The following is a 14,506-nucleotide window of genomic DNA, read 5'->3' as shown; positions in this document are numbered from 1 at the left end:
TATTTTTAAATAATATCTGAGAAAGTACGTTTATGATAGTGGTGAAAATACGTCTGTACGAAGATTAATTTAAACCAAAATTCGATGTCACAGCTCAGAATTAACCAATTAAGAATTAATTAGTATTTTTTTCATTCTACTTGAAATATCTTTTATCTAATATTCGGCTTTACGTTCTTACGGAAACCGATATACAGGGTGCTTTTGGTAACTGGTGGTACAAGCGGAAAGGGGGTGATTCTACGCGAAAAAAGAAGTCGAAAATATGGAGTACAAATTTTTCGTTTGAAGCTTTGTTTTCGAGAAAATCGACTTTGAATTTTCGATGGAAAAATTTAAAAAAATTTTTATTCTATATTTCCGACTTCTTTTTTCGCGTTGAATCACCCCCTTTCCGTTTGTACCGTCAGTTACCAACCACCCTGTATAAATGGTAGGTACCAAGTGAGAAACGTAGACTGGAGAGTTCGTTTAAGTAGAAAAACTGAAATGTTATTTTTATTATACTGATTTGCATGCTAAAGAAAAGAGTTACATTAATTCCTTTAATTATTAATTAATTTTGTTTTGCTCCTTCAGATAGGCATGATATCAATTTCATCCATCAAGAAACATCATTAGAAAATATAAAATCCCAAATATAAAATAACCGCAATATTACATTGCACATTTAATAATCCCAACTAGACTGAATTACTTCGTTTCGTCCTATTCGATATCTATTCGCTTGACACACAGAGAGACAGAAAGATACTGCTGTTGCTTAGAGAATGACGTTGATTGATATTACCTTCTGCACGAACCAACAGCCTAATCCCATTCTGCCATATCAAAATTCCATCGATCAGATGAATATCTTGCAGATCACGAGATCGACGATCGAGTTGATCGCCTCGATGTTTCGAGGCGCATGAATCTGAGATTGCGTGATATTACTTACAATTTGCTTGGCCAGTTTCTGCATTCCGCTGACGTCACTTGATGGCGCATCCTCTTCCCTCGCTCTGACGGTCGCTGAAGAGATACGCATCTGCACGCAGTCTCGATCACTCGGATGATCCACGCCTGAGATAACGTTCGTCTATCCTAGATCGATCTGGTCTGATCGTTTCAAGAGGTCTGTAACGTTCAAAACGAATTTAAGAAACCCGTCCCGGTAGTCGTCTGTTGTATTTATTGCTCGTTTTGTTCATGAAATCGACACTGGTTTATCGCTCGTTTCGTGCAGTACACGAAGAATGAGAATTTGTAAAAGTGTGCAATATCGACGCTCCTCTTTTACTTTGAAACTTGTTAACTTCTGACGAACTTTTCGTGAACTACGATAGCCTCGTTGTGAACTATTAAACGTTCTCGCTACGCGATTAACTTTTTATTTATTCGTTAGACGCGACGTTCGTTATTCTTAGAAGGACAGTATGAAGGAAAATCGCGACCATCTCGCTACAAACTGTATTTAGTGCCCGTTGTGTTTCAACCGCGCCATCGAAATTCTATTACGGAAAACCAAAATCAAAAATTCGATAATCCGCATTCTGTAAAAATCAGCATTGTTTTATCGTATCTTGTATTTTGTCTAATAGAAAATTGTATATTCTCAATGATTAGAAAAAGGCAGGTTTATTCCTTCATTTTCTTTTTTCTTTTTAAGAATATCTATATTCACGATATCTGTACGATAATAGTTTATTCAACGATTACAATATCGAAGTAGAAACGCTGCAAAAATCGTACCACCGTAAAGAGTCGATAAGTTAAACGCAAAGCAACATTAGCTATTCTCCGTCATTGACGACAAATGATTAAAAGTGTGTTAACCTCGGGGATAAACCTGCCTTTTTGATAACGTTTTATTAGAATTCGATAACGTTCTAGATACTCGTTTTATGAAAAGTCACGAAAATAACGATCGAGTCGCCAGTTTCGTAACGATGTTTCGCGCAACGTGATCGCGGTCGTTCTTTATCATCCGCGGCAACGATCACGGGATCTGTACGCCGCTTTTCAAGCCTCCACCAACATAATCGAGATCCTCGAACGGTACTACGTATAGGAGGAAGGCAGGAAAGGTCACGGCTCTGACCCATTTCGACGTTTTATCGGCCTACTACGCGAGCAAAGTTCGCGTCTCGCGGTGCACGAACTGGTCCGCGCTTCGTGGAACGAGATTACACGCATACGTGACTTCCGTTTTCTCGCCTCTTGTTTTTCCACCGAACGTTCTGCCCTCCTTTATTCCCCTCTCTTTTATTTTATTATTCTAGGCGCGGTGGAAATTTCAAAAATCGCGAAATATTCTCGACATTTGCGAGCTGTGAAATCGAATAAATATCGTTGGTGATGTTTAGAAGGCTAAACGAAGATTGACGTGTGTATGTCTGATTATTGTACATATGGTGGTACAAGCGGAAAGGGGGTGATTCTACGCGAAAAAGGAAGTGGAAAATATGGAATACAAATTTTTCGTTCGACGCTTTGTTTTCGAGAAAATCGACTTTGAATTTTCGCTCGGCACGCGTGCACTTTATCGCGTCTCGTTATAACGGATCTCACTGTAGATTTTTAAAAAAATTAAAAAAAAAATTTTTATTCTATATTTTCAATCACTCCCTTTCCACGCGTACCAACCACCCTGTATATATGTATTAGGTTTTGCTAAAAGCTTTTTTCGTTTTATAAGGAAATAATAGATGCATCACATTATTCGTTTCATATTGTTTTTCTTTATATTATTCTTATTGTCGTCTTATTATTGCTGTTATTGTTCTATTGGAACAAAACGGATGGATTCAGTAAAATAATATAATGCAATAGATACTGTGCGTTTATTATTTTCTTATAAAACAAAAGAAACTTTTGAGACAATCTAACGTATATACGATCATCAACACAACAGGTGTCTGTAGAGATTTATGGAAATATTGGCGAAAAATTTGAAAGGTAAAGACCAACGTGTTTATGTGTTATTAACGTGTGCGATTATCGAAGTATGGGACAAAATGTATTATCTGACTGTAGATTTAAACGAGCTGCGATTATCGAATAAGCGTTTCAACAAGATTTTTAGAAACAGTGGCAAAGAATTCTGTGTGAAAGTAAAACTTGAGAGTAGAAGCTAATATATTCGTATAATTATTGAATTAAAAACAAAATTCTCCTAGTATAACGATTTTATTGGATCGATACATTTTTTCGTACGATAAAAGCGAAATTTATTACAAATTACGGGATAAATAATGACTTGAGAAAATATTTTGTTAAATCCTGGCGAATGACGTTATATTGACCATGGATTTCGCAGAATTGGAATTTATTTCAATAGTTGGCCTTTGAAAATATTTCGCGATATTCTTGTTTATATAGAGATAGTGATGAGAAAAATGTTTATGGTATATCTGAGTCGTATAAAGTGCAGTCTTCAAGGTAACTCCTTATAAAATAAATAATCTAAATTCGCCTTCAGTCGTCTCCATAAATTAACCATTAACGAGCAACGAGCAAAAAATCCACGCATCTTCCGATATATTAACCGTGCATCGATAGAACAAGTCGTGTTTTTAATAAAAATTGATCTTCCACGAAATGTATTTCCGAATGGAATTTCAGTCTCGAATTCCTCTGCCCAAATTTAGCGTTTGTATCGGGAAAAGTTTGAAACATTCGACTCGACAAACGACTGTAATGCAACAAAAGAACATCAGCGAGTATCCTGGAAATTTCCTGCAATTTCTTTTGGAAGTCTGGAGCGATAAAAAAATATTCGAACAGGAGAATTGAAACCATCGATGACCTTCGTCAGAAGGAATTTTCGTGAACGTATTCGAACGATTCTCGTGCACAAGCTGGCGAAAGTGTTCGACTATGTAGGCTGACTCACGACGAAATTTTATCTTGGCCGGCGATTTGCCAAATATCGAATCGTCGCTTGTAGCTTTCAGTAGCTTTCTCTCAACCGAAACGATACTTTCGTCCTCCGATTCCTCTTGCTCCACGGTAGATGTTGGCTGCCAAGGAAAATTCGTTTAGACGCGGTTAACCACGGTACACGTAGTGGAAGAAGCGTCGCGGTGTTTGTATCGATTACTCGTTAAAACCATCGCATCGTCGATGTTTATGCAATGTTTTTGCGGCTGAGGAAAATCGGAGCTGTGGGATTTTTCAGCGGCAACCGCGAATATTTAATCGTTCGTTCGATTTATCAGACGCGTTATCGTCCGCGATAGTTTGGCACACTTGTGACGAAAATAACTGGAACTAAATGCTTGGAGTTTACAAGTTACAGCGGCGGACAAAAGAAAATTTATAAAATGAAGAATGAAATAAAAGGATGTTATAATTTTACAAAATGAACTTATATTTAATAAGAACGAATGAATAAATATAATATAATTCCACGGAATAAACGACCGTTACCATAACGAGTAAATAATTTTTAGTATAAAAATTTGCGATGTATCGATTAAAAATTTTCTTCTATCCTCCATTGTATTTTCATTTTCCATTGTGTCATATTATCATTCTCCCATTTGATTATCAAGCGACGATAAAATAAGACAAATCAATAAAAACCTACGTATCATGTTTTTCTCCTATGATCTTCGAAACATATAGTTCCTTTTTCTACGTGCTGTGTTTGACAGCAGATTAAAAATACGCTTAATACGTTTAAACAAAAGAAAAAAGACGCATGTTCCGTCATTTGCCTGGTTAAAGAGTGCTCGGGACATTTCGCGGATGTATATTTATGAACGTCGACCGAACAACGCAGAATGTGTAGTGGTACCGTCTTCAATTGGTCTCGTTCACGAAGACATTCGCGTCTCGCGTTTTACACTGATCGTATCTTAAAGCTCGTTACAAACGGTATTCGATATCTTTTAGATTTTACCGACATCGTTCCGCTGCGTCTTGTCATCGAGCTCGTATAAATTTTTATGCCCCATGGTTGCTCTATTTCCGGTTTACAATAGAGTGTAACCATGTTTGTCTTTGATCGACGTCGTTTTCTGAAGCAACGTAGTTTCGACAAGTACGGAGGAATTTACACGATTGTGGTAAAATAAAAAATTTATTATCAATCTCGTGTAGCCGTCTTTGCGTACAAAGAGAAAAAATGTAAGTCATATTTTCCGATTTTTATAAAAAAAAAAAAAGTGATTTCAGAATTCGATTCTGTATTATTAAAAATAGTTTCGAATTAACTACGCACTGTATACTTTTGCATATTCAATAAACGTATGTTATGTACAATAACATACAAAATAAAGATTACAAAAATCATAATTTTTAATAGTTGAAAGAACTCTCCATTCGTGGTCTATCTTTCCTTCATTTTTGTTGTATATCTAATGTTGTATATCTAAAAGTGGAAATTTTCAGAAAAATCCTTTCCATTCTGAAATCGTATTCTAATGATAAAATTAACAGGCGATGCAACGCACGTGCAGCTATTATAGAAAAAAGTACAACAAAAGTACAACAACCTTACTACTGTAATAAAACCACTCTCTTATCGCACTGCCCGGCAAAAAAGAAATTAAAATCTCCTTGCCCATGTCCAGAGAGATATAAATTTCCGCGAAAATCCTCCGCCCTGAAATCCCACTCTGACGATAAAATTAGCCCGTTGATCCAATGAAGGCCGAACTCCGTAAAAAGAAAGTAATTCCAAATTTTTAATCGCGATACAAAGTACACGACAAACTTGCTTATACGCGCGCTCTCTTATCACGCTTCGCAGCAAAAACGAAAACCATTAAAAAAGCGACGCTTCCAAAGAGACGAAAAAACCCATGAAACGAGGCAGGGCCTATCTCTGGCGAGCACGAAAACCCCTAAAACGCAACCGCGTCCATGACAACCTTATACAATCGTGTCTCTATGGTCTGTTATCGCACACCAATATGTACTACGCTATATACGTGAAAAAAGAAAAAAGGACAAAAAAAAAAACAAAGAAAAGAAAAATAGAGGGACTAGGAGTGTTGGTTAAAGAGAGAAGAGCAGAGTGGAAGCGAGATATAACGTGGTGCACGTGTGTGGCTGTTGTTTCAGGTTGCAGCGAGGACGAGGCAGCAGGTGTCGTGAACGTGGAGGTGGGCGGAGGTTGCGCGGCCGGGGCGCCAACCACAGGAAGTGGCGTTGGAGGTGGTAGCGGCACAGGTAGCGAAGCCGGTGGTGGTGGTGGAGGCGGTGGTGGAGCAGGAACAGGAACAGGAGGAGGCGGAGGAGGCGTTCGTGGCGGCGGCGGCAGCGGTGGCGGCGAGGGCGGATCGACGAAGCAGGGTGGCGAGAAGTGTCCCCAGTGCGGCTTCCTCTGTCGGGACGTCCACGTGCTTCAGCTCCATCTCGAGGACACGCACAAGACCCCGTACGCCATCGACAAGAACGATCTCAACGCTCAATTCCCTCAAGTGGTGAGTGAAACTAACGTCAAGGACGAGAGGACTCCATTGTTCCTTGTGTATTATTGATCATGCGCGACCGGCCTGCGAATTTTCCATTTTACTCGTCTGTCCCTTTTTGGTTTTATTTGGTCTTCCTTTTTACCTACGGTATTTTCTATTCCCTCTTCGCGTTTTGTAGGACAATTTCGATATATATTCGCTGTTTTTCCTTTCTTCTCCCTCCGAAATTCTGTTTTAATAGGAATGATATTAACGACGACGATGGGGGAAAAGAGAAACAAGGAAATTGGGTTTTTGAGAACAGAGAGACAGAGTTGACGAAGAGATTGACGAATCTTCTTTTTGCGTTTCTTTCTTCGTTTCTCTTTGGAAACCGTTTTCCCTTTACGGCCTTTTCTTTCATTTCTCTTGAAAGGAGTGATATATTCGTTATGAGATGACGACGAGGAATAGCTTGCAAAAGAAGGAAGTTGAGACGCAGTCGATGATATTATTTCTTCGTTTTTGTAGATAGATACTCTTTTTCGTTCTTCTTGTTCTTTCTCCTCCCTCCCCCTTTCTTTCTTTCTTTCTTTTTTTTAATTTTCTTTTAAGAAGAACGGTATTGGTTACGATGACGGAGAATGGTCTGTAAAAGAAGGAAGGGAATTGGGTTGTTGAAAGTTGAGAGGCAGTTGACAATAGAGTTTTATGAACGAGTAGCTCGTGAAATCGAGATTGTCTTTTATATTACATATTTATACGCTGTTGTTTTATTACGTTTATTTCTTGCCTATCTTTATATAAGTAGACGTAATACACACTGGATGCACGATTCGTCATTAAGTTTATGTAAAACAGTATACTGGCCGTCGCACCTGTGCGATTATAAGATTCAAAGTAGCTCGTTCTCGTGATTAAATACTCGATTCTGCTTTGACTTTACTTTGATATTTCAGCTTGCCTTTGTTACTCTTCGCAGTTGACGGTCCCGGTTGAGATTATGGTTTAAGAACAAAGAGATTTTTTGTGCTATTCTAATTATACTGAGAATTTGCACTATATCACAATTATCGTATTAAAGGAAATATTAAATTTATTAAAAATTCAACAAAATTACAAATAAATTATGGAAATGAAATGATAAGCATTCTCGGAATAGTAACTTTAAATAATAAAATAAATTTTTACGTATAAGTAGTTAGTGAAAAGATATGTATTTATTAATAAAGATCGAATAAACGCGATGAAATTAATCGATAGATTTTTTCCAGTCCTGCAGGGTGTGCAGCAAGACTTTTGCTAACGTCTACCGACTCCAGAGGCACATGATCAGCCATGATGAGAGTGCCGTGCTTCGTAAGTTTAAGTGTCCCCATTGCGAGAAAGCCTTCAAGTTTAAGCATCACCTCAAGGTACTACGAGTGCACCCTTATTTTTCATTTCTCATTCGTACATCGTTATTTCCGTTCTTTGCTTTCCTTCTCATAATCTATTTTCACACAGCACTGCCTGACTTTGATATAGTTTTCTCCTGTAACCGAAACGAATGAATTCTTCCAAATAGAATTTCTCTCTATATAATTTCAACTTTCTTCGTTTTTCTTTTTTAGTTTTTATTTTTCGAAGGAAAAGAAAAAAAATTATTGTACGTAGAATGCATCGATTGACATATTTGCACCGGAACGAATATTCCTCGAAGTTAATTTTTATTCGTCTTTAGTTGATAAACGCTAGTTCACGCTAGACCGCGGTTATTTATGCAGATTCGTAGTTTCGTTAATAAAATACAACGAAACAGATCGTTACATTCGATGCGATACAATATTTTATGGAATTCAAAGTATTCATAGAATCGATAACAAAAAGAGAGATCAACTAGAACGTTCGTTATCGCTCGATCTTTCGTACGATATAGAAAAATGTTGCATATTATCGTATCACGTTGCATGTTTTTACAGTTTGAAATTTCGAAATTCGAATGGATAAAAAATTCACGGTCTAGCGATTGCACCATCGATTCATATACAACTTCCTTTTTTTTTTCTCTCCTCCTGATTTCAATTTCGATTTTCATCTTTATCTTTGTTCTCAGGAGCACCTTCGCATTCACAGCGGTGAAAAGCCATTCCTATGCAACAACTGCGGCAAGCGTTTCTCCCATTCGGGCTCGTATTCGAGTCATATGACCTCGAAGAAGTGCCTGATAGTAAACTTAAAAAAATCCAGGCATACGAATGTGAGCAACGTGGATCGTGGTCCGAAAAAGGCGCAACAACCCCTGCCGCCAGGGCGGCGCGAGGTCGATCTGCTCGCGGCGAATAATAACACTTTCCTCCCTATTCTGCCGAAGCTTTCACCCTCGGATTATCAGGAGATACAACGGGAAGGAGCGGGTGAGGGTCGATAACGCCATTCTATTTCAACCGCAATCGTCGTCGTGCACCTTGAACGATCCGGCTCCGTGAACTCGATTCGTAATCGAATCCTAACACAAAACACAGAATTCTGCTTTCAATCCTATTTAGAGTTTACGTCGTTTGCAATCGAATATCGACGTTGTTGAAATTTAATCGTTTATAGAAAGTTTCTGAGGCTTTTGTATTTAGTTAAATCAAATTGTGGAAAGAATATATGGAAGACGTATTACAATGCAAGACGGTAAACCTGCTTGCAATTTTATCGTGGTTTATGTTATTTAGAATTGGATACCAACATTGTTGAAATTGAGCCGTGAATCATGAAAAGAATTCTTATTTTTGCTGTTAAATAGGCATGGAATATTTGAAGAGAAATTGATTAGAATTAGGCAAAACTCGTTCGAAAAAGTTCGAAATGTTACGTAGACGAGAGCGGATGATTTAAAGAAGATACAAATCTACAGATCATTGGTTTAGTAGTTGCAATAATCGTGTATAATTGTTTGTTGTATCGAACAATGTGAAAATAATGATTTCAGGTATTTACGATATGCCGACCCTTCTGCCACAAATGATGGGCTTCGGCAGCTACTTTCTGCAGGCATCCTTGGGCAAGATCTTAAATCAGCTACATTCCAAGAGATTGGACGAGGTAGCCGAGAAATTCGAGTCTCATCGGGAGCTCATGAGCCCGTCGACGGCGGACTCTGAGGGCACGGAAGGCACAGAGGGTAAGGAATCACCAGCACCGACCGATCCTCAGGGTCTTGACGCGGTTCGACGTATCCTTGAAACGGTGAACACCTCCGTCACGAAGCAACTGCTCGAGGCGAACGTGAGGAAACTGTCCACCTCGCCGGCCACGATGAAACGAGAGTTCGAGGAGGATTATCAAGTAAGATCAGATCATTGTTTATATTGTTACAAATATTGTGCAGTGAAGAAAGTTTAGTTCGATAGCGCAGAATTAAAGAGACGATTAAATTTTACAGATCCGTTCTTGCACGATTGGATTAACGTCGTTAGTGGAATTTTACAAGTCACGAATTACGAATGTTAATAGATATCCTTGCATAACAATGACAAGTTTGGTTTAATAAAACAAATGAAATTCTACGAGTAGGTTTTACGGTTAGTGCTTGTCGAAAGATTAGAAAATTGTAAAAAAAAAACTACAACTCGTGAGTTGTCTATTTACTCTAATATCACGATTAGGTGATAAATTATTGTGCAAGTGGACGCAGATATCGAGAAGTTCTAAAGTTAGTTATTAGATTTATCTATAAATAAATTCGCGTGACGAAGAAACCAGGATTTGTAACAGTATTGTTAGATCTTTCTAATTCGATCGAGTTTGTAAAATAATGGGAAGAAACGAAAGAAAGAGTTTAGATTCTAAAGAGTGATTTATTAACGAAACTTCCCAATTCTGTTAACCACGTGGTTCTTTACTTCTTAATGCTGATTGACGTGTCGTAAACTCGTTAGACGAGTGTCATAAACAGTCTAAGTATAAGGCGGATGAGGTCAATACTCCTCCGACCCTTTGTAAGCTTACCCCAAGATTATATGAAGGTCATTATTGTGACACATAAAATCTCCTAAATATATCAATATAAAGAATCGATTATTACAATTTAATGGTCTGTAGAAAAATATTGTAACAGCCACGTTTATTGATTGAAACAATTCTTAAGGAATTTTCCTCAAATTAATCTAAATTTCCTTATTCCCTTGTTTTATGCTTTACACGTTCGTTCAGAAATTACAATTTCTGATGTATTTTAAAAAATCACGAATTTCTGCAATCAAACTAATAACAAAGATTTCAGGAGTTCTCTTCCAGATTACTTTGTATCGCTTAACTGATCTCTCCTTAAAGTCATTGATAATTGACCTAACTATCACAATTCGCTATTTCAGCCACAGAAAAACACAAATCCCTTAATTAGCGATGAATATATTGGCACAGGATCAAGACAGCGAGATGTCCAGCGAGATGGCACATTATCCAGACTGGTCGGCAGCGGATCAATATGATTCGCAGAGTGAAGGTTTGGCGGCGAAGCTTGAGGATGTGAATCAACCCAGTGCGAAATCAGGTTACAAGAGAAAAGCGGAGGATAGCTCGGAGGCGGACTCGGAGGACGAGGAGGATGGTACACAGACGCACAATGATAACGGAAGAAGAGTCAGGGCTAGATCGTTGATAGACGATGAGCAATTGGCTGTTCTCAAGGGTTACTATGCCATTAATCCTCGACCCAAGAAGGAGGAGATCATCATGATTGCCAATTACATCAATTTTCCTACTCGTGTCGTACAGGTGCATGTTTTTCCTCAAAAGATTCTCCAAAAAGAAATCTTACCCGATTAACTCCTCGTCTTATGACTCTTTTTAAACGAATGCTTGTTTTCCATTGCTTCAACACCATGTTCAAATTTATACATAATAACGTTCAGTTTGAAGAAGTGAAACTAAAATTAGCGTTGAAACTAAAGTTTGTTAGGAATAGAATTTTTATTTGTTTGAATTGAAACTGTTATCGCAAGAAATAATGGCAATGTAAAACAATAATATGCTTTTAAAAGAATCATTCAGAACATGTCATGAATACGTTATTTAATATTCAGGTTTGGTTCCAAAATTCCCGAGCGAGGGACCGACGAGAATCGAAGATACCACCTCTAGTACCATTGGCAAATCCGACCAGTCAGACCGCGTACGAACAACCATTAGATTTGTCGAAGAAAGAAGCTCTCACAGAGACGGCGTGCAAAGACAGTGAAACTGTTTGTGCAAAATTCACATCGTCGTCTCCCGTTGAACCGAAAAACGATAATGCGCCATCGCATAATCAAGACGCGGATGATCTGGAGGATTCGCCACTCGTTATTGACGAAGAGACCACCGATTCTGTAGAAACGAAACGTACGGCCCCGATGGGGGGAGAAATTGTTCCGAAGGTAACGATAACGCTGGTTCTAACGATTACTATTAAACTGCGAATATCTATGCATTTGCGGAAACTTTAAATCCAGCACTTTACTTTAAATGCGAAATATTTAAAGTCGAGTAATTGCTTATTTGTATTTATAAAAGTATGAGCTTGCATAAAAATTCGCGGTCTACGTATAATACAAAAATAAAGTACATATAGAAAATAATTAATAAGATAGTAAAAATGTGTTATATTAAAGCGATGAGGCGTAAAGAAGTTTGCTGTTATATTTTATATGCCTCTATTTTAATGTTGCATAATTTGTATGTTGAATATTGCTGTGCTAAGTATATTATGAAGTTCCGTATTTGCAGAGTCAACCTCAGACAAATGTAAAGAACGAAAGTGAAAGCACGAATCAACCAGAGGCTTCGCCAGCAGCAGAGATCGAGCAGGGTGTCTACTTCTGTGATCGGTGTGACAAAACATTCTCCAAGCACAGTTCCCTAGCAAGACACAAATATGAACATTCCGGTATGCATTTAAATGTTGCTCTCTTCATTTTTACACATTAGAAATTAACGTATAGAAAATTCTTATTTTTTTATATTTGAAACATTATTTAATAACATTAATATTCAACTAGTAACCAGAGCTGCCCAAGCTTTTTAGGGGTCGAGACCCATTTTCGAAAATGATAATTTTTCCCGACCCACCCAAAAAGCAGCTCGGTGATCCGCCAGTCGGTTACAAACCACACTTTGGTCTTCTATGATGTAGATAATATTAAAAGATCGGGTGAATATCCACAGGGCAAAGGCCGTACAAATGCGTGGAGTGCCCAAGGGCGTTCAAGCACAAGCACCATCTGACCGAACACAAGCGACTGCACAGCGGCGAAAAGCCCTTCCAGTGCTCCAAGTGCCTCAAGCGCTTCTCTCACTCCGGCTCCTACAGCCAACACATGAATCATCGTTACTCTTACTGCAAGCCGTATAGAGAATAGAAGTATTCCCGCTAGTTGAAACGAAAACTCTCTCGCTGACTTAGCTAAGTATGTACGGTCCTTTTTTCCTTCTACGACAAGGGACTCAGCATTTAATGAAGAAAAAGAAGCGAATTTAAAAACGGGAAATAATATTATATCTCGCGATAAAATAAAACGCCTGGGAACCACGTTAGGAGAACGGCAAGTACACCTAGCGACGAATTTTTCCAAACGCGATCTCGCGCACGCATTTTACCCGCGAAAAGGCTTGCGTTAAACACAGCAAATAATAATCAAAGCCTAAAAAATATATTTAACTGGAGAAGGAAACGCATGTTGATCGGAAAGGAAAATGAAAAATGAAATGCTATTCTGAAGAAAAAAGAAAAAGAATAGAAGATCGAATGATACGTTGTATTAAAAAGATTAAAGAAGATAGCGAATGAGACTCGATAGTCGCGACTCTCCTGTTCAAGCAAACAACATCGTCCAAGTGTCACGTGAGTTTCTTCTCAAGTTCGTTCTCGCTGAAATAAAGAAAGGAGCTAAAAATGATAAAAAAAGGAAGCAGAAAAGCAAAAAGCAAAAAAAAAAATGAATTCGCAGCGACCTTGAGTCGACGAGAATTAAAAAAAAGGAAACCAAATACGCAACGGTACCAAAAATGCATAATGCAATAATCTATTATATATTATATATAATATACATAATATTTTAGTATTTTTATTAACAAGATTATTATATATACCATGACAATAATAAGGAAACTAATTAACGTACAAATTTGTTAGCCACGTTCGCACGGGGCACGCGATATAATTCAGTCGCGACGCGCAAATTGGCGAAGGGATATGGTGACGTGATTTGAATGTTTCATTTTTGACCGAGTTGCGCGTGTGCAGTTGTACATTTAATAACGAATTAAAATTCAAAGTAATATCCTGTACTGGAAAGTAACAATGTTTAAAAAGTGCAGAAACCATTTTCTAGATATTTTTACCAAATAATTAATTTACAAGAAAGGAAGGAAAGTTAAAAGTGGTGGAAAAATAATCTTTCGTTTCTGAGACATCCAATCGAATGATATTCTTCAGCCTTAATTCCTTCGTTCGCTAATGTTTTGGAACAGCACGAAGTTTGAAACATATTAAGAATTCAAAGTATAAAAATTCATATTACTAAAAAGACAAAAAAAAAAAGGAAAAGTGCGCGCGTGCAATTGGATAAGAACGAACACCAAAAGTAAATGCTGGGAAAGGTTGAAGCACCGGACAAAAAGAGAATACATTTGAATTTAAACCGCTAAACTGAGAGAGCTTAAACGCAAATTCCGATGAATCGCTGAGAACGGAGACTAGAATTTCTAGTCGCCTGGTCTATCCTCATCGTCGAGAGAGCTTTTTTCAAGCTCGATGCAGGAGGATTCGGCCAAATTACGATTTATTATAGCGTCGAGGTGTTTCTGGGCCTTATCTATCGGTGATCGATGCCATAACGAATAATTTTCGATTCTTGTGTACTTACTTTAAATCCAAATCACATCTTCGTATATTTCCATAATGTTACGTGAGAGATTCATATATTTCAAGTTCATTTTTTTGCAGATCTCACGATAGTTTTATAATACCAATCGTATATAAATTAGTCCTTACTCTCAGTTATTAACACTAGAACTATCAAATATGTTAAGATGACCGTTTCTAGCTTTCTTTTTTTTTTTTTTGTTTGTAATTACTAAAAACACGTAAAAGCTTTTGATAAAATTAATGT

General features: G+C 37.8%; 1 protein-coding gene across 2 annotated transcripts in view; it reads left to right on the top strand.

The window, feature by feature from the left end:
- The window catches only part of LOC117208678 (zinc finger protein 1), a 30,701-nt gene extending 16,652 nt beyond the window's left edge, over positions 1-14,049 (top strand). Inside the window, exons 1-9 of one of the 2 annotated variants that reach the window (XM_033449959.1) lie at positions 2,858-2,940; positions 6,055-6,416; positions 7,661-7,801; positions 8,482-8,782; positions 9,346-9,701; positions 10,779-11,132; positions 11,441-11,773; positions 12,123-12,282; positions 12,561-14,049. In XM_033449959.1, coding sequence (XP_033305850.1) covers positions 2,913-2,940; positions 6,055-6,416; positions 7,661-7,801; positions 8,482-8,782; positions 9,346-9,701; positions 10,779-11,132; positions 11,441-11,773; positions 12,123-12,282; positions 12,561-12,754 — 2,229 coding nt within the window. In that variant the 5' untranslated portion in view covers positions 2,858-2,912 and the 3' untranslated portion in view covers positions 12,755-14,049. Of the gene's footprint in view, positions 1-2,857; positions 2,941-6,054; positions 6,417-7,660; positions 7,802-8,481; positions 8,783-9,345; positions 9,702-10,778; positions 11,133-11,440; positions 11,774-12,122; positions 12,283-12,560 lie in introns of those variants that run through there. The other variant, XM_033449958.1, reaches the window with a different exon arrangement.
- Positions 14,050-14,506: the final 457 nt, after the last annotated feature.

This window comes from Bombus bifarius, unplaced genomic scaffold, assembly GCF_011952205.1.
Source record: "Bombus bifarius isolate JDL3187 unplaced genomic scaffold, Bbif_JDL3187 scf7180000008155, whole genome shotgun sequence".
NCBI classification, from domain to species: domain Eukaryota; kingdom Metazoa; phylum Arthropoda; class Insecta; order Hymenoptera; family Apidae; genus Bombus; species Bombus bifarius.
This window is presented reverse-complemented; position numbering and strand designations above follow the sequence as displayed.